This window comes from Vombatus ursinus, unplaced genomic scaffold (assembly GCF_900497805.2).
Source record: "Vombatus ursinus unplaced genomic scaffold, bare-nosed wombat genome assembly UNPS02014861.1, whole genome shotgun sequence".
Classification (NCBI taxonomy): Eukaryota; Metazoa; Chordata; class Mammalia; order Diprotodontia; family Vombatidae; genus Vombatus; species Vombatus ursinus.
In genome coordinates, this window is record NW_020954639.1 from 7,219,067 (window position 1) to 7,243,940 (window position 24,874).

At 34.4% G+C, this 24,874-nt stretch overlaps 1 protein-coding gene across 14 annotated transcripts in view; it reads right to left on the reverse strand.

The window, feature by feature from the left end:
* The window catches only part of CREM (cAMP responsive element modulator), a 73,370-nt gene that overhangs the window by 40,654 nt on the left and 7,842 nt on the right, over positions 1-24,874 (reverse strand). For 11 of the 14 annotated variants that reach the window (XM_027841586.1, XM_027841581.1, XM_027841583.1 and 8 more), the window contains exons 2-3: positions 21,610-21,711; positions 19,155-19,278 (exon numbers count right to left, since the gene is read on the reverse strand). In XM_027841586.1, the coding sequence (XP_027697387.1) occupies positions 19,155-19,278; positions 21,610-21,653 (168 nt within the window). In that variant the 5' untranslated portion in view covers positions 21,654-21,711. Of the gene's footprint in view, positions 1-19,154; positions 19,279-21,609; positions 21,712-24,874 lie in introns of those variants that run through there. The other 3 variants (XM_027841579.1, XM_027841578.1, XM_027841592.1) reach the window with 2 other exon arrangements.

Here is a 24,874-nt window from a genome sequence, read left to right on the forward strand (position 1 = left end):
CATCATAAATCATACTGACAGTAAATAGATCAACCAGGACACAAGCATATCCAACTTGATAAAAATGAAAAAATTAATGAAAATCTCTTTATACTTCATATGCTCAAGGTAAAAAGTCTTCTAATGGATAGATGTTAAGCCTCAGAATCAAAAAGACTGAGATCAAGTTCAGCTTTTGATGAACACTACTGCATGACCCTTTCAGTGTCCTAAGACTATAAAACTGCAGAGAAAGTACATATTTTAGAAAAGGAAGTCTCTTACCAAAGCTCCCCCTACACAGATGAAATCACAAGTCAGGCAAAAAAAAACAAAAAACAAAAAAAACACTAAGGTATTCATAATAGGTTACTTGCAAAAAGCAAATTCCCTACCAATCCCACAAATATTTATCCAGCCCCTAGAATATACTCAGCACTGTACTATACTGTAATACAGAAAAAAGGATGAGACAGGAGATTACAGTTCAGTTGGGGTGCCTGAATGAATACATTATATTAAGAGCAAAATTTTGTGTTCCAAACGGTTAAGGAGTTCAAAGTAGAGGGCTAGAATGGTCAAAGAAGGCTTCATAATTTGGCCTTGATTTGGACCCTAAAGGATGAGTAAGATTAAGGTTGGTAGAGGGGAAAAGGTCTATAGAGAGAAGAATGAATTAGGGCACTAAAGGGGGAATCCACATAGGATGATCACAGGACAGTGAGGACGCTAGCCCAATGTAAACATTCGTTTTAGAGAATGTAATGGGACATAGTAGAATCTGAGCCAGACTATGATATATACTCAGTGTCAAGCTAAATATAGTATTTGTTCTGTCCCTTTATCTTATAAGCACTGGGGTAGCACGGAGAGCTCCTGAGGAAAAGAATGATGTGATTTAAAAAAAAAAACAACAAATATTTAAGAAGACTGATTTATCAGAGGCAGCTAGGTAGCTCAGTGGATAGAGCAGTAGGCCTAAAGTTAAGATCTATGTTCATATCCAGCCTCAGACACCCACTAGTTGTGTGACCCTAGGCAAGTCACTTAACTTCTGTTTGCCTTAATCCACTGGAGAAGGAAATGGCAAAGCACTCCAGTATCTTTGCCAAGAAAACACAAAGAGTATGGAGTGACCATAGCCCACGGGGTCACGAAGAGTTGAACACAACTGAACAACAACAATAATCTGCTATTAGCATGTACAACGAACTGGAAGTTGACAAGACTGGGGGTAAGGAGGCCAAATAGGAGATTACTGCAATAATTTAGGGTATGAGGGAGAATAAATTACAATGGTGATAGCAATAATGAATAATGATTCCATTGAAAAAACTGGGCAATAATAAAAAGGACTAAGAGGGGGGACTAAGAAGGAATTATTGATTCAATTTTGAAAAATGAGTTAAATAATAGTGGTGAAAAGTCCAATAGAGGAGCTGTTACAGAATTAAAATTCACAGGAAAGATCAGGGTAGGAAGCAGATTTTTAACTTAAAGAAGCTCCCTGGGAAATCTATTGTTAAAGGGAGCTTTTCCTAAAAAGAATAATGATAGCAAAATGCTATTTTAATAGTGTATTACTGCGAAGAAATTCAAAAGATTGTTCCTACATTAATACCAGAGATTCTGCTCTAAGAAAGAGCTTCTCTGATATAGTCTTCTCTGAAGATCCCATTAAAATGTAGAAAGAAAAATATGACACTCCTTTCAAATGGTCCTCTTCTAGGAACTTGGAATAATGTTAAAAGCTAAGTCATTAAAATTAAAAATAAGCAGCTTTTGACTAATGAAAAACTGAATTGGAATTTCATGCTTAGGAGTTGAGGAAAGTGATATCTTAATAAAAAGAGATTATTATGTCTGAATCTAAAGAATATGCATAAATATTCAAATACCAAATATGCATTCCAAGATTTTTATAAGTAAAAAAAAAATCTTAGCTTTGAACAGTTCAATACATTTATGTATATTCACCGCTCTCCAGAAAGTCACATCAAAATGAATATTAAATGCAGGATTTTTAGTAACTTAAATTATATTCACGAATAAAAACCTTGTTAGTTTGTATGTCTTTATTTACAATAAAGATGTTGCCCAAAAGTTGTATAAAGTGATCTGTTTAACCCATAATGGGCTTGTAGTTTACCTTTTTTTCTAGATCCCCTAAAGAGCAGTCCTCCTGTGTGTGATGCCTGAAACACAGATTATGCTGATGCCACCACATCCACTGAAAACCCCACTATAGACAGTTAATCTGAAGAAATAAATTAGATGATGCGATTTACAGCCTTACTTGGCTTTGCAATTTTAAAAATCTTATTAATGACACTTGTAACTGGGAGAAACCTCACAATGTTGTAACACAGCACTTGATTTAGACCTAACAGACTATATCCAATCTGTTGCTAGGTTCCCTGAAGATGGATTTGTGATGTCACAATGGACCTTCAAACGTCACAGAGCCCTCTACTTTAAGGGAGCTAATAAAGTAAAAAATGTCACTGTGAACTAAACTGTTATAATAACCCTGTGACCAAGGAATCAAATGTCTATAATCTCCAATTTAATTTCAAGTAGAAATAATGAGATTCCATTAACAGGTGGAGCTTTTAACTAAGAAAAGCTATCATAATTCCAGTACTAAAAACAGGCATCCAAAATCTGCCTCAATTTTGAGGATGACTCAGAGCAAAATTATTACAAGTGGAAGCAATAAATTAGATACAAAAACATTCACTTTCACCATATTAAAATTTGGGGGAGAAATATATCATTTGTGCTTCTATGGGAAAAGAAAAGGTCAAGAGGAAGGAAACATTGAAGTAATCCTCATTTTATCCAGTATCTTCACTCTGCTCCCACAAAAACGTTTTTTTGTTACCAGAACAGGAATACAAATTACACAACAGACTAGGTTGTTTCACAGAGGTCTTCCTGTCTACCCTCAGAAACAGTTGCTACTGAGCAAGAGCATATCCACAAAGATGGGAGGATATGGAAATGCAAATTAATTCAGCAACTACATAACCGAGAATGTTAATTTTAAAATATCTGATTAACTTGTGGGTTTTTTAACCTAATCTTTATATTTATATGATAATAACATTATGAAGGGAATCATAAAAGGTTTTCAAAACATCTATTTAAAACTGGATGCATAAACAAAAATAATGCTCCAGAAAATCACTCTTCTTAATGTTATAGAAGTAAAATGGTATAATTACAACTTTGAAAAAAAATTCAACCCGCAAGATTAAAAAAAATACACATACATAAAAAACAGCAGCAGAAAGAATCATTTGCTTTAAGGTTACAAGAGTTTAAGAAATACCTTGGAAGCCTGAACTTGATTTTGGGAATGGGGGTAGAGGGGAGAGAGGATAGGGTATACGTGTGTGTGTGTGTGTGTGTGTGTGTGTAAGAACAGAAGGGAATGGAGGAAAAAATTGTCTCTAAAAATATCACTTATTATTTTCTACAGGATTTATCATGACAGATATAATAAAATAAAAACCCACCAAGAAATATTAAGTACCTATTATGTCCCAGGTGTTGTACTAGAAAATAGAGGTAGAAAGATATGTTTGCCCTCCGTCCCTTCTCTCAAAGACCTTATAACCTATCCAGTGGAAAAAAGATACATGTACAGAAATAATATAAAAATATATATATGTAATAGAGTCAAATAATTTTGGCAGAACATCACCAGTGAGGAATGGAAGCATTGGGAGAATTCAGGAAGGTTGTGGTGTGGTAGATGAAGTTTGAGTCAAATCTTAAAGAAAACTCAGGATTTAAACTAACAAGTACTCATGAAAACACCCATTTTAAATGTGTCATGTACTGTGCTAGGCAAGTGAGATACAAATATAAAAAAATGATACCTCTACTCAAATGTAAATTAGAAATTACATTATAATGGGAAAGACAAGTATATGTAAAAATATATACAGCATAAACATAAAATGAATAAATACAAAGTAGTTTACTATAAGGAGCTGCATCTTCAAGGAAGAGAGGAAATCTTAAGATATGGAGCTTTGGAAGTGCGCTCCTTCTTGGACACGGAGGACAGCCAAAACAAAAGCACAGAGTTGGGAGATAGAGTGTTAAGTGTGACATACAAATAAGGCCAATTTGGCTGGAAGTGGGAGTAATGGCCAGTGAAGCTGCAAGGATGAGTTGCAGCCAAGTTGTTGTAGGGCTTTAAAAGCCAAATAGTTTATATTTCATCCTTAAGGCAATAGGAAGCCACTGGATATTTTTTCAATAGGGAAGTCATGTGATCAGAGCTGTGCTTAATAAAAATTACTTTCAAAGTAGTGTAGAGGATGGAACGGAGTAGCAAGATAGGAGGACCAGTTAGGAGGCCTTTGCAGTACCTAGACAGGGAGGTGATAAGGGGTCTGAACTAAGGTGATTAAAGTGGTACATGTGTGAATGGAGAGAAGGTAATGGAGGTAAGAGATACTATAAGGACAGAATCAGCAAGATCGGCTAAGTTATTGAATATATAGGGTTAAGGAGAAATGACTGACAGAAATAATAAAGGTTAGTGGGACGATAGTTTTGGGGGCAAAGACAATAAATTGTATCTCGATTATGTTAAGTCTGAAACGTCTACAGGACATAGAATTTGAAACATCCAATGCAGGCAGTTCATGACATGCAACAGAAATTAGAAAGAGGTCAGGGTTAAAGATATAGATCTGAGAATTATCAGAATAGTGATGATAAACCCATGTGAGTTGATGATGAGGTTACCAAGTGAGAGAGTACAGAAAGAGAAGAAAATGGGTCCAGAACAAAGTCTTGAGATACACTCCAAAGTGATATGATGGTGATAACAACTCAGCAAAGGAGACAGAAAGAAAGAATAGTCATCTACTAGGAGGAAAAAACCAAGAACAGTCTCAAGAAAACCCATAGGGTAGAGAAGTACTCAGAAGAAAAGGGCACTCAACAGTATCAAATGCTGAAAAGAAGTCAAGAAAAATTGGGATTGAGAGAAGGCCATTAGATTTGGCCATTAAGACATCATTGATAAATTCAGAGACTAGTTTCAGTTAAGTGTTGAGACTAGAGGGCAGACCACAAATTGTTAAGGAGTGAGGGGTAGAGCCAAGGTGGCAGAGTAAAAGCAGCGACTCCCAAACCCCTCCAAATACCTGTGAAGAATTCTAGAGCAGCAGAACCCACAAAAAGACAGCGTGAAACAAATTTCCAGCCCAAGACAACCTGGATGGTTGATTAGAAAGGTCTATCGCACCAGGCTGGGAGAGAAACGCAGTTCAGCATGGGTGTGCAGGCAAAGATCAGGCCTCAGTGAACCTGGAGCAGGCCTCAGAGGACTGAATCATAGGCACCTGTGGCAGTTTCCAGACTTTTCAACCCACAACGCCAGCAACAACTTAGAAGGTCAGTAGGAAAAGTCTGTGACTGAGGTGAGAGAGAAGCTCGATGTAGCCCCGGCTGCTTCTGGAGCTTCTGGCCCACAGACCGAAAGGGAATCAAGTGGCTGATCAGAGGGGGATTGCAAGGATCTCTTTGCTGGTGCTGAGGCAGGATTCTCTTGCTTTGCCTGTGCTTGGATCTGGATCACTGTTCTGGGTGGAAGTCCTGGGGCGAGGAGTGCTGGCATGATGGAGCTTGTAGTGGTGGTGGAGAGGGAATCCTTCTTACAGTTCCAAGGGAGAAAAGTGTTTGTAGTCACTCATAGACCAGAGCACAGGCCAGGAAAGGAGTAAACACCTCGTCCTTGATCATACCACCTTGGAAGAACTGAAAACCTACAGGTTCCTAGAAGTATCTCTGAAAACAGCTGCATAAAATCCTCGAAGCTTGGGACAGTACATTCTCCACACTGGAAGCAGACCCCTACCGTAACAAAGAGTTTAAAACTCAAGAAATTGGCTGGGATCATGAGCAAACTTTGCAAAAGATGTCAGACCATAGAATCTTTCTTTGGTGACAAAGAAGATCAAAACATACAACTAGAAGAAGATAACAAAGTCAAAGCTCCTACATCCAAAGAAGTGAGTGAAGAGAGGAAGTGAAGGCAATAAGTACAGAAAGATTTTTTCAAGCAGTTTAGCTGAGAAATAAAGAATTATAAGGGGATGGTGAAGTCTGATGAGGGATTTTTCAGGATGGGAGAGACTTGGGAGTGTTTATAGGCAGCAGGAAAGGGACCACTTGACGGAGATTGAAGATCAGAAAGAAACTGAAGTCAAAAAGAAAAAGATGTATGTATAAAGAGAACACATGAACAGAATCTTGCTTTGGCAAGAAAGATCACTTCATCAGAGTCTGGAGTAAAGGAGAGAAAAAGAAACAAAACAGATTGTTTCTAATAATAAATCAGCATCGTACATGCCAAAGGGTAGGGAGCAGCCTGGTTAAAAATGGCTAATAAATGAAAAGCCTTAGTCATACTACGCTAATTCTTACCCGTTACAAGAGCTTCTACAGAGCAAACAGATGAACTGAACTGCTGTGATCCCACTTAATTTCTTCACCTATTATCTAATATAGATTCTACCCAGTATTAAAATAACCAAATGGCCTTAAAGAGAGAAGCTATCCAAATTTTTATCAATTGGATTTAATAGACCTAAATATTTATATGCATACTTTATCTGACAATAAAATACAGAAGAAAACATCTCTACTGACTTTCAATCTCTACTCTTCTGGAAACTTCAGTCAACTTTCACAGTGTGACACAAAAAAAAACCTTAGAATTTGGAGTCAGAAAACCTGGGTTTGAATACCAGCTTTGTCACTTAATAGGTGTGTAACACTGAACAAGTCCCTTAACCATTCTAGGCCTCAGTTTCATCATCTGTAAAATTAGAGAGTTGTACTAAATGACCTCTGAAGTCACTTCTTACTCAAATTCTATGATCCTATCAACTTTCTTAGAAAAAGAACTCCCAGAATCCTTCTAGACCTTATTTCTTAAGTCTTTAGTCTATGTAATCTCTAATCACCAGTTCAAACACATATTTCAAAAATATGTATGTTGGTTATCACTTCTTCTTTACTATATCTCATTCTCCACCTCCCCCTAAAACAAGTTAGAACCTAGTTCTATCTCACACCACATTCCACAATACATTCTAAATAAATATGATCTTAATATTAAAGATCATACTATAAAAAAAATTAGAAGAGAAGCAGATCACATATTTCTCACAGTTATGGGTTGGAGGTATTTTCTTAATAAAACAAAAAGCATAAGGCAATTACAGAAGATAATACAGATTATTTTAATTGCATCAAACTAAAAAGCTGCTGCCCAAAATTAATGTGCCGAGGATAAAAAGAGAAGCAGTTGAATGGAAAAAAAAAAAATTTCTGTATCAAATTTCTCCAATAAGAGTTTGGTAGCAAAGATATATAAACAACAAATATATAAGATCAATAGCCATTCCCCAATAGAAAAATGGTCAAAGGATATGAAAAAAATTCTCAAAAGAATGGTTAACTACCACAAGAAAGAATGCTTCACATCACTAATAGTAAGAGAAATGAAAATAAAAACACCATGGAGGTTTCTCCTCACACTCTGCAAACTGGCAAAGATGACAAAGAACAGCAACAGTCAATGTTGAAGGGGCTTGTGGGAAGGAAGAGCACTGATATACTCTTGGTGGAGCTGTGAATTGATACAACCATTTTGGAAAACAATTTGTCATTATGCAAATAAAATTACTAAAATGTCCATATTCTTGAACCCAGAGATTCCATTACTGGGCTTATACCACGAGGAAACCAATGATAAAAAAAAAAAGTCATCACATACAACAAAATATTTAGAGTAGCCAGCACTTTTTGTAATAGAAAAGAAATAGAAACAAAGTAGATGCAAATCAATTGGGAAATGGGTAAACAAATTGTGGTCGTGAAATATTACTGTGGTAGCTAGTAGTTGAGTGGATAGAGAGAGCTAAGCCTGAATTCAGGAAGGTAAGTTCAAAACTGACCTCAGATACTTAATAGTTTTATGATCCTGAGCAAGTCACTCAATCTGTTTGCCTTAATTTTCTTAACTGAAAAATACGGATAATAATAGCACCTGCCCTGTATGGTTGTTATGAGGATCAAACGAGGTCATATTTGTAAAAAGCTCTTGGCACAGTGCCTAGCATACAGAAGGCACTATAGAAATGTGTATTCCCTTCCCCTTCTCCCACTGTGCTCAAAGAAATGATAAATGTGCTCAAGAGAGAAAAGCATAGAAAGAACTGCCGAATTGATTCAAAGTGAAGCACACGGAGCTAAGAAAACAAAATACATAATGACAACAATAAAATAAATGGAAAGAACCAACACACCCCCACAACCACACAAACACACGAATGTTGCACATGTTTTTGGACTTTATTCAATTTATTGATTGTGTTGATTTTTTCCTCTTCTTTTTTTGCCTTAAAAAATATTATTAGTTATAGAGGATGACTCTCTGAGACGAAAGATACTGTAGAAAACTATGACAATATTAAAAAACAAAAGACATCAGTAAAAGTTTATTTCAGAAAAACACAGTTTTAAAGTTTCTAGTTTTAATAATTAGCATATCGGTTTCCATCCAAATCCTTCAATGAAATTCCTGACAACTAATATCAGAATGACTATTCTAGTATTCTTAGAAAAAACTAGAATGCTTAAAAAAAAAAAGACCTCCCAACTCTAGTCCATTATTCTTTACTTCATTACACCACTTCATAGGAATATGTATTAGTACTTAAAAGCTTAGCCCTTTTTCTGTTACTGGAAGAAATGGCAGACCAACTAATTCAACAACAACAACAACAACAACAACAAAAAGATTTTGAGTTTAATCTCATCTCATTTCTCCCACTCACCCAACTTCTGAAGAAGAAACTAAGACATAATGAAGTATTCACTCCAGAAAAATATTAAATTGAAGTGATGACCCACAAAATAATCTAAATTTACTTTTGGAAAACCAGGACTTAATATAACAGTGAACATTCTACCATACATTGCTAACTTTCCATTTTTAAAAAAATAACTGTCTTCCTAAAATCTTTATGACTCAAACAATGAGTGACTGTAAAAATCTATACAAGATTTTGTTTTAAAATCTGTTTGAAAACCTACAATTTAAAGTATGTAAATAAGGTTTCTGGTTTGAGAGGTTTTTAAAAAAAAAATCTCCTGCATAATTGTTATGAGATAAAGATTACCTTTCTTATTCCCCTGGTTTGCAATTTAAGCAGTTCTAAAGGTTAGAGGATCACAGAAATCAGAACTGAAATGGACCTCAAAGTCCAACCCCCAACATTTTTCAAATGCAAAAAATGATGGTTTGCCCATGGTTCCAAAATATAGTGAGATTAGCAGAATTTAAATTCAAGTTCTCTGACTCCAAATCTAATTATACTAAGATGGTGCTGTAGAGACTTTTTACCACTTCGTCCTTTTTTCCTCCAATAAGCTAAGGAATCTGAAATTCAAAAGCCTGAATTTTTCCACAAAAATTTTCAGAGTCATCTTATAAACATAAGTGATATGTGGCAAAAGAAAATGCAGTTTAACTTTTAAAAAATACTTATATTTTTGCTTCAGTTCTATACTATCTTCATATATAAAAGAACCTCCAAAATATTAAAACATCTAATGAAAATCCAAAGTACTACTCCCAGATGTCTACTATTCACTAACTCTGAGGTATCAAACACTCAGTCAGTAGCCCAGGAGCAGGAACCAGATTAAAATGTAATTGGGAAATATTTAACAAAATGACTAAAAATACAATAGAACACAGATAATGTTAATGTATGGTTTTCTAAGTCAATATGTAGCCCACAATGAATCCTATGTATGGTTTAGTGACCTCTCATTTCTATTTAAGTTTGATACCCCTGCTCTAACTTATTAAAGCACAATTCTATGAAACAATTTGACTTTTATCAATAACAGAGGTTCATAAAGCAATGTTATTACAAACTATGAATGTGGCATTCTAAAAATCTACATTTTAAAAGGGTAAAAACTCTAAAAGAATAATAGTAATAACAGCAATAATAATACTAGTATTTCAATTTAGGTCATTAACACTAAATTCCAAATAATGTGTTAGAGTTTGTAGGACTAAGAGAACCTTCAAAGTATGGCAAAATGTTGACTGGAAATCCTAAGTAACACACATAACTCAAGAGCACATAAAAAAGAATTTTTAACCAGTATATGACATTTCTTCAGTTGAATTCTTCTTATGAAACAAGTATAAATTAACCCTTTTTCTTTCTACTCTCTGAATGCCCACTCTATAGACTAGAGAGCCACAGGTCACTTCACCAAGGTCACCTGATTCAACTTCTGTTCTAATTAGGAGCAAACAACTCCACTGTAGTTTATAGCTTTCTTTTATCACATAAGCATCTCTCAAAGAACCCTATCACCCATATCTCTACACCCTGTTAATCTACCCCGATCTTCTTCTGTCCCATTCTCTTTTGTCCCCTATCAGAATGGATGCCACTATTTCTAGGAATATTTTTACCTCTTGCCTGCTACCTTTGAGGTAGCTTTTGGAATGCTTTCCAAAGTACACCAGAGAAAAGGCACCTGTTAAATCAATCTAAGTTCCATATGCCTTTTCCCTCACAAGAATCCCACAGGAAAGTACCTTGGTCTTTCACCAACAACAGAAATCATAAGGTCAGTTCTAGAGCAACTAAGTGGCAGTAAAGTGGCATCTCTAACCCTAAAGCAAAATAAAGTTCAAGAGCTACTGAAATCCTGAATTATAACCAAGTACTAAATCATTTAACTGAGCATTGTGGTTTGATATGATGTAACTACTATCTATAACATTTGCTTTGAGGAACTTAACAGAGATAATCTCTCCTTGGCATAGGTCACCATCAAGTATAATGCAGCAAAAAGAGGACTGGATTTTAAGTCAGAGGACGGGGCTGAAATCCCAGGACTGCTACTCACCGGCTGTGACCTTGGGCAGGTTCCTTCACCTTGCTGGGTTTGTTTCTTCATCTCTAAAATGAGGGGGTCGAATTAAATGACCTCTAAATTCTATGGTCTCATGAATTACACCAGATCATCCTAAGAACATCTGCAGGTAAAACCAACAAAAGGACAATACCAAGGACTGTACCTGGAGTATTGTATGAAAAGGTGTCAGTGCACTTGCAAGAGTGGTTGGACTTGATCTAAATACGTTAATAAGAAATTAGTGTTAAATATAACAATTTTAAAGACTTTTAAAGATTGATTTTTTTCAAAATACTTCAAAAAGGGAAAGATTCCAAAATAGTACAAAAGAACAGAGAGAATAGTTTTATCAGAAAAAGCCACTAGAGAAGAAGTCTGCCACTACTGCCACATAATGCTTCCCTTCTTATAAAGATGAGAAAAATCTATGCAAACTGAGGGTCTCCTTGAAGAAAACCAAGGTAGTAATTAAACAAGCAGGCTTTAACAGATGGTCTTTTACAGCAAATCAGATCTTTACAGTCACACAGTTGACTGCGAGGTATAGAGAAAATAAAATCTTGCTGATGGTGGGGGAAACAGACATGATAACTGTCTTAGCACTTAATAGGCACTTGCTGAATTTAACTGGATCTGAGTATTTCAAGGGATATCATGTGGGAAAAGGCTTAGACTTGTTTTGCTCATATATAAAAGGGAAGTACAAGGAGAAATTAGAAGTTGTAAAAAGACAGATGGTGGCCTGGCACATAGCACTGAGTACCACTGATTACTGTGAGGTGATATTACATCTACCTAAAAAGTAAGATGATCTCCTCAGAGAGATGATGGGGTATTCCCCCTCATCAGAAGTCTGAAATGATGCTGGATGATCAGGAGACACCATGCATGGGATACAGCTTAGATTAGATGGCCTTTGAAGTCCCTTCCAGCTCTAAGATTCTGAAGATGCTATAATATGCAACCCATCAACAAGCATTTCTATGAAGCACCTACTACATGTCAGACCTATGCTTGATGATGAGGATGCAAAGACAAAAAAGCAATCTCTGCCTTCAAGGATCGTATATATATATATATATATATTAGGTGTATGCAAGGTAGCTGGATGAGAAAAGGCACTAACAACTTGTGGGGAGGCAGTTGCAATTAGAAAAGGTTTCATATAGAAAGTGCTACCTGAGCAGAGTTCAAAAGGAAATAAGGGATTCCTAAGAGGCTAAGGTGAGGAAGAAATATTTTCCAGGCATGAAGGATGGCCAGCACAAAGGTGGGAGCAGGAGTTCTGTGTATAAGGAACAGTAATAAGGTCAATTTGGTTGGACCACAACGTAAATGGAAGTAATGTATAATAAGACTGAAAGGTAGGTTGAGGAAAGATTATAAGCCCTTCATTCAATGGTCTGCTTATTATGGGCATTAAGAAAGGTATAAAAAAGCAAGATGTTCATCTAAGATGATGCTAGAGTCATGGAGGATACTGAGCAAAATCCAAGCAAAAGAAATGGAGGTAGTCAGTTTCTCCAAATGTTCTTTTGTGCACAGATGACATCATACTAATGACATCAACTCCTAGAACATTTGAAAATTTCCTAAGTCATAGTAATTCAAAATCTTAGTCCATCCACAATAGGAAAACAAGTAGATGAAAAATTCATACTGCCCAAATTGTGGGATATAGCCAGATATGATAGTCCACTGAGTTTGTCCATTAAAAATACACATCTTAGATGGGCAATAAGGACAGTCGATGAACCCAGAACTGAATAGGCAAAGGAGATCAGTTTATCAAATTTGGAAAGTTAACCAATGCTTTCGATGCTCATCAATGACTGGTGACATAAAGAACTCACCTCTAATATCAGTATTCCCATGGTAATATGCCACTATGAAAGAGCTTAATTTCAGGTGAGACAAAGGTCAAGAGAATGATACATGGTGAGCCTAAGTAGGGTATCGGATATTATAAATAATAACTCATATGTGAGAAATGGCTTAAAAGAAATCAAGAATATGAAAGACTGGAAAAGAAGACAGAGCAGTCATATAACGAGAGCAAAGGAAAACAGGCAGTTTGAGTGACTTACTGGTACAAACCAGCTATTAAAACAAATGGTGGAAGGCTTCTTCTGATATGTTGGGTGGATCCACTTTGAAGGATCATAAAGGCATGAGGGTGTTAGAATCCACAAACAGAAGGAGTATCTTCATATTAATTTTCTGGCAAAATGTGATAGGGTTCTAGTTTCAAACTTTGGGTTCTATGTAAAAAAGCCACTTTGAGATGCAGGTTGGAACAGTAGAGCTCTTATTAACTTTATGTAAGCACACCTAAAAGCTCTTTTTAATACTAGATTACAAAAAACAAAGTAACAAAAAATTCTGAGAAAAGTACTTTACTATAACAACATCTTAAATTGTATACCCCGTGCTTTATGACTATTATTTCCCAAAACAAAGAGATAGTCTAGATCCAGTGCATAATCTTTTTAAATATACGCGTTTTAATGTCTCTCCCTCATACATTCAAACATTATATGGAGAAGAAAACTGACAAATCTGACAAAAAGAAACAAATAAGGGGGGGAGAGAGGAAAGAATCTCAAGAAATGTATCTGACACACTCATCTAAACTCTAGCATCCTAAACTCTTCGAGACTTCAAATTTTTCTATTAATAAAACCAATTGACCAAAGCATAAATTTTGTCCAAGTGTATCAAGAGACAGCTTTTCAAACTAGAAATGCAAACAATCAATCATCATTTCAAAAACTATTCAAACTCTAACTCAACTAAACACCTGACAATCTTTTGCTTAGGCCATTTGTTCTTCTTTTTTTGGGGGGCTAGGCAATGGGGTTAAGTGACTTGCTCAGGGTCACACAGCTAGTAAGTGTTATGTGTCTGAGGCCGGATTTGAACTCAGGTCCTCCTGACTCCAGGGCTGGTGCTCTATCCACTGCGCCACCTAACTGCCCCCATTTGTTCTTTATTGAATAAATAAAAATATATTAACTAGGCAGTTGTGGTAACATGCTTCTCTAAATTGTAAAGTTAAAGTAATCTACAATTTTATATACACTTTTAGAAATGAAAATGACAAAGAAACATCTGAAATAAGGGATTCTTTTTTAGGATCACTTTCAGTAAAGGTCAACAGAGTCAAGATAAATTTAGCCTCATTTCCTACACCCATTCTAGATCCGCAGTACTGTAGGATAATGAATATTCATAATGATGAATTTGAGGCAATGCTAAATCTGGAGTCATTAAAAAAATATATAGTTATAAATATTATGTGTACATGACTCATTCAATTGTCTGTAAAGTAACAATCCATGTATTATGTATATCATAACACTCAGTTAAGCAGAACATCATATTCTTCAGTCATTTGGGATAAATTTGAGCGTAGTAAGAGTAATATTGCTTTATTTTTATTGAACCTATCACAAGGGAAAGGTAAAATCCTAAATAAGTTTACAAAAGGCACCAATTTATTGGCTCCAATTTTTTGTAGTTCTATAGATATATTTTTTATTTTCCCCAAAACTCGGGAGGGGGGGAAGGAAAGGTAAATAAAGCACTAAATTAATCCTCCCCTACAGGGAATCTTGCTATCATATCCTACTCATGACTACTATTACATTACACAACACTGTGTGCCATGGTCCCATGGACCGTAAATACCTAGGTCAAATTTTAAAGATTTGTTCAAAATAATATATTAGTTCTTCTGAGTATTTATCTACGTTTTCCTTATCTGGAAAAATTTCATTTAAAAAAATCATGGTAAAACAGAAACTTACAGAGGCCTAAAACACAGAAATAGGTATGTTCTGCTATTTCCATTCAACTTAGTCAGATTTTCATTCTATTGCTATTTAGCAATCCTTTTTTGTTTGACTCTCTATTTCATTTTCCACAGCACCTATTTCAAACCTTTTCCTCTTTTAAGTCCCCTTTGATTTATAGTAAGCTTCCTAATTCACTGAGAAGACTGAAGCCATCTGACAAGCCCCAAACTTCCAACTTTCAGTCCTCAAATTTCACCTGTACACTCATAAATCACTCATTTTGCCTTTCTCCTCTCTTGGGTCTCTGAGAAACACATATCCCTAATTAATCCCTCTACCTTTACCTTCTTTCTTGCCTCATCTAGGAACTTCCTCCAGCAATCATCTTTTCTTTCTCACGCATATACAATCTCTCAATCTACACAAGATCGTACCTAACAAATATGTTCAAGTTTCCTCAAACCTAAAAAGATTTCACCTTGACTTTTCTATTCAATATTGCTAATATGCCATTCTCTTATTGAAAAAGCAATCTCTTAACAGATCCACTTCTATAAATCAAAATAACATTTTAGAGAGCATGAGACTTGGAATCAGGAAACCTGGATTCATATCACAACTTGGTCACTTATTAACTGTGATGCTTGGGGCAAATCAGTTTCCTCATCAAAAAGATATGGATAACACTACCTGGCATACCTACCTTCTTGGCTGAAATAATCAAAACAGAATGTATGTGAAAGCAATTTATATATACAGCACTATCACTATTACACTCAGAAGGTTTAATTACATAAACTGAGAATCATTAACATGTTATTCATGTTACCTTTACTTTTCCTCATATGTCTTTGAGTGATTTCTACTTAAATTTCTACTTTCTCAATTATTATTGCTATTTCTACTTTTTTTTGAACACATTATTGGAAAATTTTACACCAACCTGTTTTTAAATCAAACGTTATCTTTTTACATTAAATAGGTTCACTATGAACAATATATAAATGGGGTTTATATACAGAAGCATACCATAAGAGAATTAAGACCATTTACATTTACTGTTTTAAGTAATTTTGATATACCTACTAAAAAAGAAATGAATTTTAAATTTGACTTGGTGAAACTTATTATTAAAATCTATTTCAGACGAACTAACATAACAAAGTATTTAGGTAGAGAAAAAAGGAGTTTGTTGGTTTATTGAGAAATATGTAAATAAGGATGTGCATATTTTTTAAAGCACCAAGTTCTCACTCAACACCTACATGTAATTTTAAGAGACTATAAACTCCTTAATAATAGCGAATGCTAGCTTCTTTTCTTTGTATATTTAGCACAGTGCCTGGAACAGAGCATGTGCTTAATAAGAGCTTGCTGACTGATAATTTTTAAAAACCTATTTATAGCCAAACCTCTGAGACTTCCTGGATTTTAAATTAATAATTTAGATATTAAATGGCTAATTTATATTTTGAATAATTTAGGTATGAAATAAATGATTCAGTTAAAAGTTTTGAATATTTTTTCTGGGCATTTTCTAAGTCTTTCTCATAAAAGAAAATTACCTTACAGCAATAACTTTTTTAAACCACACTATCTTTGATTTCCAGATCTGGCCACAATAAATCTTGTTTAACTCAATCAATCCAACAATCAACATTTATTAAATACCAGTCAATTCTCAAAAAAGAGAAAAGAACACAGTCTGCAAACTATAGGCCAATGAGCTTGACTGACTCCTGAGAATATCTTAGTATGGATTATCAAAGAGATGGTTGATGAACATTTAGAAAGGAATGCTTAAATCCAAAGAGCCAGCAGGGATTCATCAAGAACAGGTCATACCAGACTAAACTCATTTCCGGCTATGAAAATACTACTAAATTAGTAGATGAGAGGAGTGCAGTGAATATAGTTTACCTAGATTTTTTATAAAACATATAATACTATTGTCTGAGAAGAAGACATATATATACTGATTAAACAATAAACTGATGGATTCAGAATTGGTTGTATGGACAGATTCAAAGAGTAATTGTTAACACTTCAAAAGCAACAGGGCAGGAAGTCTCCAGTGAAATATCCCAGGGATCTGAGCCCTTTGCTACCTAACATTTTTATCAATGACTTAGACAATGGCATAGATAGTATTATTCATAAAATCTAAAAATAAGACAAAGTTTGGAGGGATAGTGAACACAGGATGCAATAAAAGATCAAAAAAATCTTGACAGGCTAGAACATCGGGCTGAATCTTATTAGATCAATCATTGTCAGGATCACATAAGACCTGAAAGCTTTTACTATAGATAAGAGATCTCAGAATACAACGTTCTAAAAGGCAAAAAATATAGTTTTACTACCAACTTGCCTGCAAAAAGCTGAGTATAGTCTTATAGGGACAAAAATAGACCTTTAATGGAATAGAGAACTTTCAAGATTTCCTGATGAAAAGACCAGAGCTGAGTTGGACCTCGAAATACAAACACAAGGGTCAAGTAAAAACTAGAAAGGTAAACTTATTTGAGCAATTGGAAAGGGCTGTACAATGATGAAGGATTAATATTCTAACAGGGAGAAAATAAGTTAAGTATCCCTTTAAAAATGTAATATCTTCAAAAGATAGACAGGGTTTTAAATAAGAAAAAAACAATAAGAGTGGGGGTGAGGTGGAGATTAGTTTTGTTCTGATGCTTTTAAAAGGGAAAAGGGAAGGAAGAATAAAAGGAATACACTAATATGGAAAGGAAGAAGGAGCAGTGGAAATTACTTTTCCTCATAACAAACACGGAAGAAGAGTTGGGGTGATGGGCATCAAATGACCCTCTCCCCATCTGAATTAGACAATGTAAGTTTGAATCACCTACATAGAATTTGGAACAGAAATAAATTAAACAACAGGAAAATCTGCAAAAGTGGGGGGGTAGTATAAAGAAGAATACTGGGAATGAATAGTCACAAGCAAAACAAATGTCCTAATCCTCAAGTACGGGATGGTACTTAAAAGGAAAAAATGGGAGGGGGGAGAAATAAGACAACTGGAAATGGGGGAGATGGCTAAATTGTGGTGTATAAATGTAAGGGAATATTATTGTGCCTTAAGAAATATGTGCCTTAAGTGACTTCAAAGAATCCTGGGAGGTACAAACTGATACTGAGTGAAGTAAGCACACCAGGAGAACAATCTATACAAGGCCAATAAAACTGAATAACACTTAAGAATTTTCATCGAAGCAACTACCATCCCTATCTCCAGAGTACCTAGAATGACTAACAAGTGAGGGACTTAAAGTGACCTTTTTTGGACACAGTTGCCATTTTGTTTGACTATGCTCATAACTTCACTGTTTCTTTGTTACAAAGATTTGAGGTTTTTTTTCCTCCTGTTTTTAACTGGGAAGGGCTTTGAAATTGGGGAAGTATTACTCATGCCATTAAAAAAAAAAAGAAGCAAATTGGGCATTACCATATTTTTTAAAGTGTGCAGAAAACAGAAGTAGACACAGACAATTTTGAAAGTAAGGAAAGAGAAGACTAGCCACTTTTGAAAGTAACATTTAATTACACACACACACTCTTCTATTTGTGTTCTACTTCATATATGAAAATCTTGTTTTGGAGTACTTGTGTTGTGAATAAAAAAAATAAAGTTTAATAGTTTTAAATTATACCAAGACTTTTTGGACACTCTATTGTGAACTTGTTCACTCCCCCTGGTGGATCACAAATTCCATGAGGACAGATACGTTTCCTTTTTGTCTTTGTAACTATTCTCAGTGTACAGCCAACAGTCTCTAGCTCAGAGCAGGTGCTCAATAAATACTTGACTGATTCCTACCGGCGAGGCTTAGCACCTGTAGTACAACAGTCCACTCCTCACAGTCCTCAACCCACCTTCCCTAAAAACCCACCTCAACTTCCAAAAAATACTCCTTCAGGATTTTTAAAGTACTAAATAACCACACCCACATATTTTATGTTGAAATTTATATTTATGTTCAAATACCAATAGTCAAAGAAAATAAAAGTAACTAATAGCAGTTAAAAAAGAAAGTCAAGCATTCTGTCCAAATAACTCAATTTTACTGTTACATAATGGTTATCATGACAACCCTATACCAACCATTCTTTTTGAATGTTTCATGAGGTTTATATGTTTTTTCTTGCTTTTTTTCTTCTTTTGGGGTTTTATTTTTTGTTATTATATGTTCATTAAAATATCAATATTCCCTTCAACATATGCATTATAAATAATTACTATCCAAGAATAATTACCATCCAAGAACATAAGACATTAAAGACCACCTCCACAAGTATAGAGCCACAGCTCTTATTTCTATATATTTTCAACTTTATTATTAGTTTCTGTCTATTACTTCTATTTTAATTTACCTGAGCTAGGGTTGGAATAGAATTTTGACCAGTCTGAGTCTGCACATGAGTAGAATCACTGTCTGTTACAGAATCTATTATACTTCCATCCTGCTGAGATTCAACCGTTTCCATGGTCATTTGTCTAAAAAGAAAACAAAAAAATGAAAACTATTAGGCATCTATCTCAAGAATCACTATTTATGTTTGACTCTGACATAATTTCATTTTTAGAATTTTTTTTACTTTCAAAGTGAATGCTTCGTCCTACAGAATGTAACATACAGCACAAATTCTCAATCTCTAAATTCCAGGCAAGTTATTCTATTGACATTGCCCAAAGAATGCAGATTTAAAAAAACATTGTTCTCTTATGATCACCTATAGCTGAATGATTTAAATTTTTGGCTTATTCCTTAATTATCTATAATAAAACTTCCATCAAAAGTTTTCAAAAGGTAGATGGGAAAGTCCTTTGTAATCATAAAGCTGATACTGGCATGGAAAGATAACATCATATATTTGGAACTTGAAGGGACATAATGATATATAGCCCAACTCTCCTCACTTTACAGATGAAGAAATTAAAGCTATCGCTATTCTATGAAAATAATCTTTTCATCATTTATTCAAACTGCATATGTCTATAACATAGTATTATAACAAGAGTAATTTAACTTTTAGTCATGCAGTTAATGATAAATAAATCTACTGTGTAATTTTATCCATGTGAAGCTGAAGCCATGTAAGAGAGGTTTAGTCATTTCTAAGAAACTGATCTATTTTTATAGGGATATTTTAAAAATATTTTCAGTTTCCTTTCAAATTTAATTTAAATAAATAAGTTATCACCCTGAATTTTTATCTAGAAGACTAAGTAATCCTGTGATAATTCTACTTTAAAACTAAAAAGTGAAAATATGAAATCTTTTAAATGGTATGCTCACTAAATGAAATATGTAACAATTCATTTTTAAAATGACCATTTTAAATTTATCTTCCTGATCTTTTACCCCCTTTCCCATTTATTACTACCACAATAATATATTTTTCACCAAAATAGTCTAAAAAGAGATATAAAATTTAAGTGGATCATTCACAACTTTGATTGAAATAAAAATTATCTTAAATAGTCATCCTCCAACAATGCTTCTCAGACTAGCCATTTCTTTTCCATATCTGTCAACACCTGACTTCCAAGTTTTCTAACCTCATCACATCTGCTTCCTATTTATTAATCTGCCCATATTCCATTTTCTAGTACATCCTAAACATAGCTGCTGAAACAATTATTTCTCAAAAGAAAAGTGATCATATCACTTTCATAATAACTTTCAATAACCTCCTACCATTATTTACTACTCTAAATTAAACATTCTTAGTTTACTGCTCCTTATACAGAAAACACCTAATCACATTCATTTTCCAGGCTCACACTTTGTTATTCCTCATTCTGGCCCCTTTACTTCTAGGCCAAACCAATCTATTTGCCTCTCACCATCCAATATGGATTTATAATTCTTACCTTTTTGCCTTTAATCATACTAATTCTTCTACCTCAAGTGTTCTGCTTTCTTCAAACAAGCAGCGCTGTTCTTTAAGACCCAGCTCAAAACTCCTCTCTTTTGAAGAAGCCCCTTCTGATCACTACATGACTAAACTATTCTATATACGTTTTATATACTATATACACTTTACCTATCTGGAACTTAAATATGGCAAATTTACCTATCCAAAACTCAGATGAAAACTAAGAGAAAAAAAAGGCCTTCTAACCACTAGAATCAGATATAAGGAAGTTCATGCACTACAGGCACCCACCGGGCTTGGGCTCAGAGCCTATTTACTCTTACATCAATCATTATTCAAAAAACCTTGATTATCTTGTTTCCAAGCCCACAGCCAATTCAAAACTAGGAAAGGCTATTTGCTCTACAGGCAGATACAATGTCAGTTGCAAAGAGTAAGACCTACAAGAATGAAAGAGACAGAAAAACTATAAAAAACAGATAAAACTAACAAAACCACAGCAGGCTAGAAGTATTTATGGCATCAATATAGCAACAATCCTTAAGGGCATTTTATATTACAGAAGATTACAGTAAAAATGACCCTGAATCATCTAGAAAGGTTCATGGCACTATTTATAAGAAAGCAGAAGAGAGTTTAATATGAATACAATTTCTATCTCTCTGATCCAGCTACTCAGCCCAACTGAGACTATTTGCCACATGCTCCATTTGTGTGTGTGTGTGTGTGTGTGTGTGTGTGTGTGTGTGTGTGTGTGTGTGGACAGTGCTTTACACAAAGTACTTCAATAAATTATCTGCTGAGTGAATGAATACACAGTTTATGTTTATTTCTAACATAGTTAAAGACTGAAGAGAGCAAATAACTTCTATTTGTCTGTCATTCTAACTTTAACTTTTTCAAAGTAAAACTTTTTAAAAAACCAGATAAACATAAATTTACCTACCTTCTACTTGTCTTAGTATATTTTTTCCTGCCACATTTGCTCATTATTAAGACATTTGTAAACAATGCTTTGCTCCTTCCCAGCTTTCTTCTTCTATTTATCCTGCAGTAAAATTATACTTTTGAATTTGGGATATTACAAATTTTCCATCAAAACAAATTTAAGACTTTGTTGTCAAAATAAGAGCAGGAAGGAGATAATTCTAATTTTCATACAATTAAAATGACATAAGATAAAAGCAGCAAGGTAAAAATTCTAATTATTCAATCTGCTTTTTAAAAACTTAATTTTCTGTTTTATGTGTCACAATGAAGTTTTTACCATATCAATGGACTTCTAAAATTACAGAATAAAGCTTAAAAGTTACTGTCTGAAATATAAAAAGTGTGATATTCATTGTCCTCAGTTCTATTCTTAGTTGTCCCTTATCAATATCAAATATATGTATTAACAACACCTTAGTCCAAGAGCCAACAATACTTGATTAAAATTCTATGAAGCTCCAATTTTGCTGACAATGGAACCCCACTCAACTTCCAAGTCTCATCTATACTTACTATCTCTCTCACACTCTGCCTAGTAGTGCTCCACACACATTATATATTTTGTGAAAGGTTTAAAGACATCTTTCAACCTAAAGGAAGGTTGTTTTAACCAATTTAGTTATAAAACAAAATGCCATTAATCCCAAATTTCTAAAGGACTGCCTTTTAAAATTACATGTGGACATCTTTATATGTACAAGTGCATGACTAGGACAACAAATTCAGGAAAAGAGAATCGGCACTTGGACATGCAAGCCTACCTGGGGATGTCTTATTAATTCTAATGCTAAAGGACAGAATTGTTTTTGCCTGTGAAATCAGTGGGAAAACAGCTGAGAACCAATATTACCTTCATTAGTTCCCCTTTTCTTACTGCCAAATTGCTAATGTCATACCACCAAGATGTTCATGTTCACCAACAATGAAACTGGCAAAATTTATCTATCTTTAAGGCTGACAAAGGAATGATGGATGCAGTCACACCATGCTGTAGTGAGAATAATAGGTGATGATGACACTGCCACCCATTATTAAACAGGGATGCTAACTATCACAGAATAAGAAAAGGAAATACCTTTGGACTACTCATTTTGACAATTAATGGTGCTTTCTTACGTCACTATTTGATGGTTTTTGTCCTTCCCAAAATAATTATAAGCTTCCTGAGGACAAGGGCTGTCTTACACAGTTGTCCTATGTGCTTACTATGTGCCAGGTACTGTGTTAAGCCCTAGGGATACAAACACAAATACAAACATAGTCCCTGCCCTTGGGAAAAGACACAAAAAGTTTCTTATCAACCAACTGTGCTAAGCACTTGTCAGTCAAATTAACACATAAGGTGCTATCTTTGAGTCAACTACAACCACAGGGGTTAACAGATGATAACAGAAACCTCAAGGAAAAGAGAGACCAGCTTCCCCCCAAAGTTATTCTCAAAATCCTCCCTTGGAGGAAAAAAAGTGTTTCCCTGGTGAAATGTAGTTATTTTGATGCTCAACATTTTTCTCAGCTTTTATTTAACTTTTACACTAAGTCTGATCCTAAAGAATCCAGGTAGAAATTCAACTCACCACCAGTATGTAAATCCATTTTCTTTGGCACAACAGCTAATTTTTCATTACAATTATATATAAGCAATATTCTTTTTTATTTTGGAGGCAATTGGGGTAAAGTGACTTGCCCCAGGAAGTATCTGAGGCCACATTTGAAATCAGGTCCTTCTGACTCCAGCACTGGTGTTCTATCCACTGCACCACTTAGCTGTCCCTTTAAGTAATATTCTTTAAACAAAGATTTGCTTTTAAACAATGTCTAACCTAGGGAACAGATATTAATTTTGCACTTAAAAAATACTTAGTCTATTCTTTCATTGCAGGCATCAAACAACTATTACTACAGCTACTTTAGAGAGAGACACAGTGATATTTAGATGGTAATATATCTCTATCATATATCTCTTTTAATGTTGTCTACAGGGGAAAAAAGTGATACTTCTATATAGAACTCTACCCTTCAAAGTAAATAAAACATACACATCTTTTCTATACACTAGGGAATTACCTATTATTCAAAATACTCATGAAAAATAAACCAGTATGATTATACAAACCATATTCCCTGTTCTACACTGAAACCTTAGTTCTGAAGAAGACTCTAAACATTGATGAAGTTCTACAGGATAAAAATATTTTTATCTATGTTCATTGTTTCAACATAAAGTCATTTCTGGAAACTAATATATTTCATTTTTGAAAAGTAATTTATAGCATTCCAATCATCCCCTAATATAGGTTGCACCCGACAAATGAGATCTCTTTAAAAAGAAAAAAATTGAGTATAGGCTGCATTAAGGTAAATGTTCCAGAAATGAAGGAGAAAAAAAAAATACATACTCTATCATTTCTCTGGTCATTTGTAAATTACTTCAAGTCCTAAATTTAAGTAGTTTCATTATGTGTAATGATGAATAGTTCTATTTCAAAAGATCCAGGGTTCCTACCCTTTTTCTGGTCCCATAGTCCTCAATGCCTTCCAAGTTTACCATTGCACACGTGAAAAACAAAGTAAAAGATTAATTTTTCAGAAATAAAAACTATTCCCTTGATAAGTTTTTTATACCCCAGTTTGGGAACCCCTCATCTAGACAAACAGTCAAGAACAATTTAAAACATAAAATGACCACAATTCATAAAGTTTTTTTCTGAAATATGGATATACAATTTGGATGCTTTCATTGAAAAACAAGGGCAGCATAGAATGGCTTCTATAATACTTACCTTAAAATATTATTTTAGAAACGATTTATCTTTGACATAAATTACATTTGTCCAAAAGACATGCTTTATGCAGAACTATAAATTTAGAGTTAGAAAGAAACCTAAAGGTAATCTCATCCAACCTCCTCACCACAGATAAAAAAACTGAGGACCAAGAGATCAGATGATTTGCCCAAGATGGGACCTGAACCTGGGAATCCAAGTCCTTGGATTCCAAATCCAGACATCTTTGCATTATATAACGCTGCCTGCCATATGAAGTTTCCTTTATTTTTAAGTGACTTTAAGACTGCCTGAAAAAAATATTCAGCTGTTTATAACTGATATAGAATACATAAAAAACTGTAAAGAATTTACAGAAAGGAAAAATGACTGACCGAATTTTAATGAACATTAGCATTTTATATAGCAGTTTAAGGTTTGCAAAATGCTTTACATGAT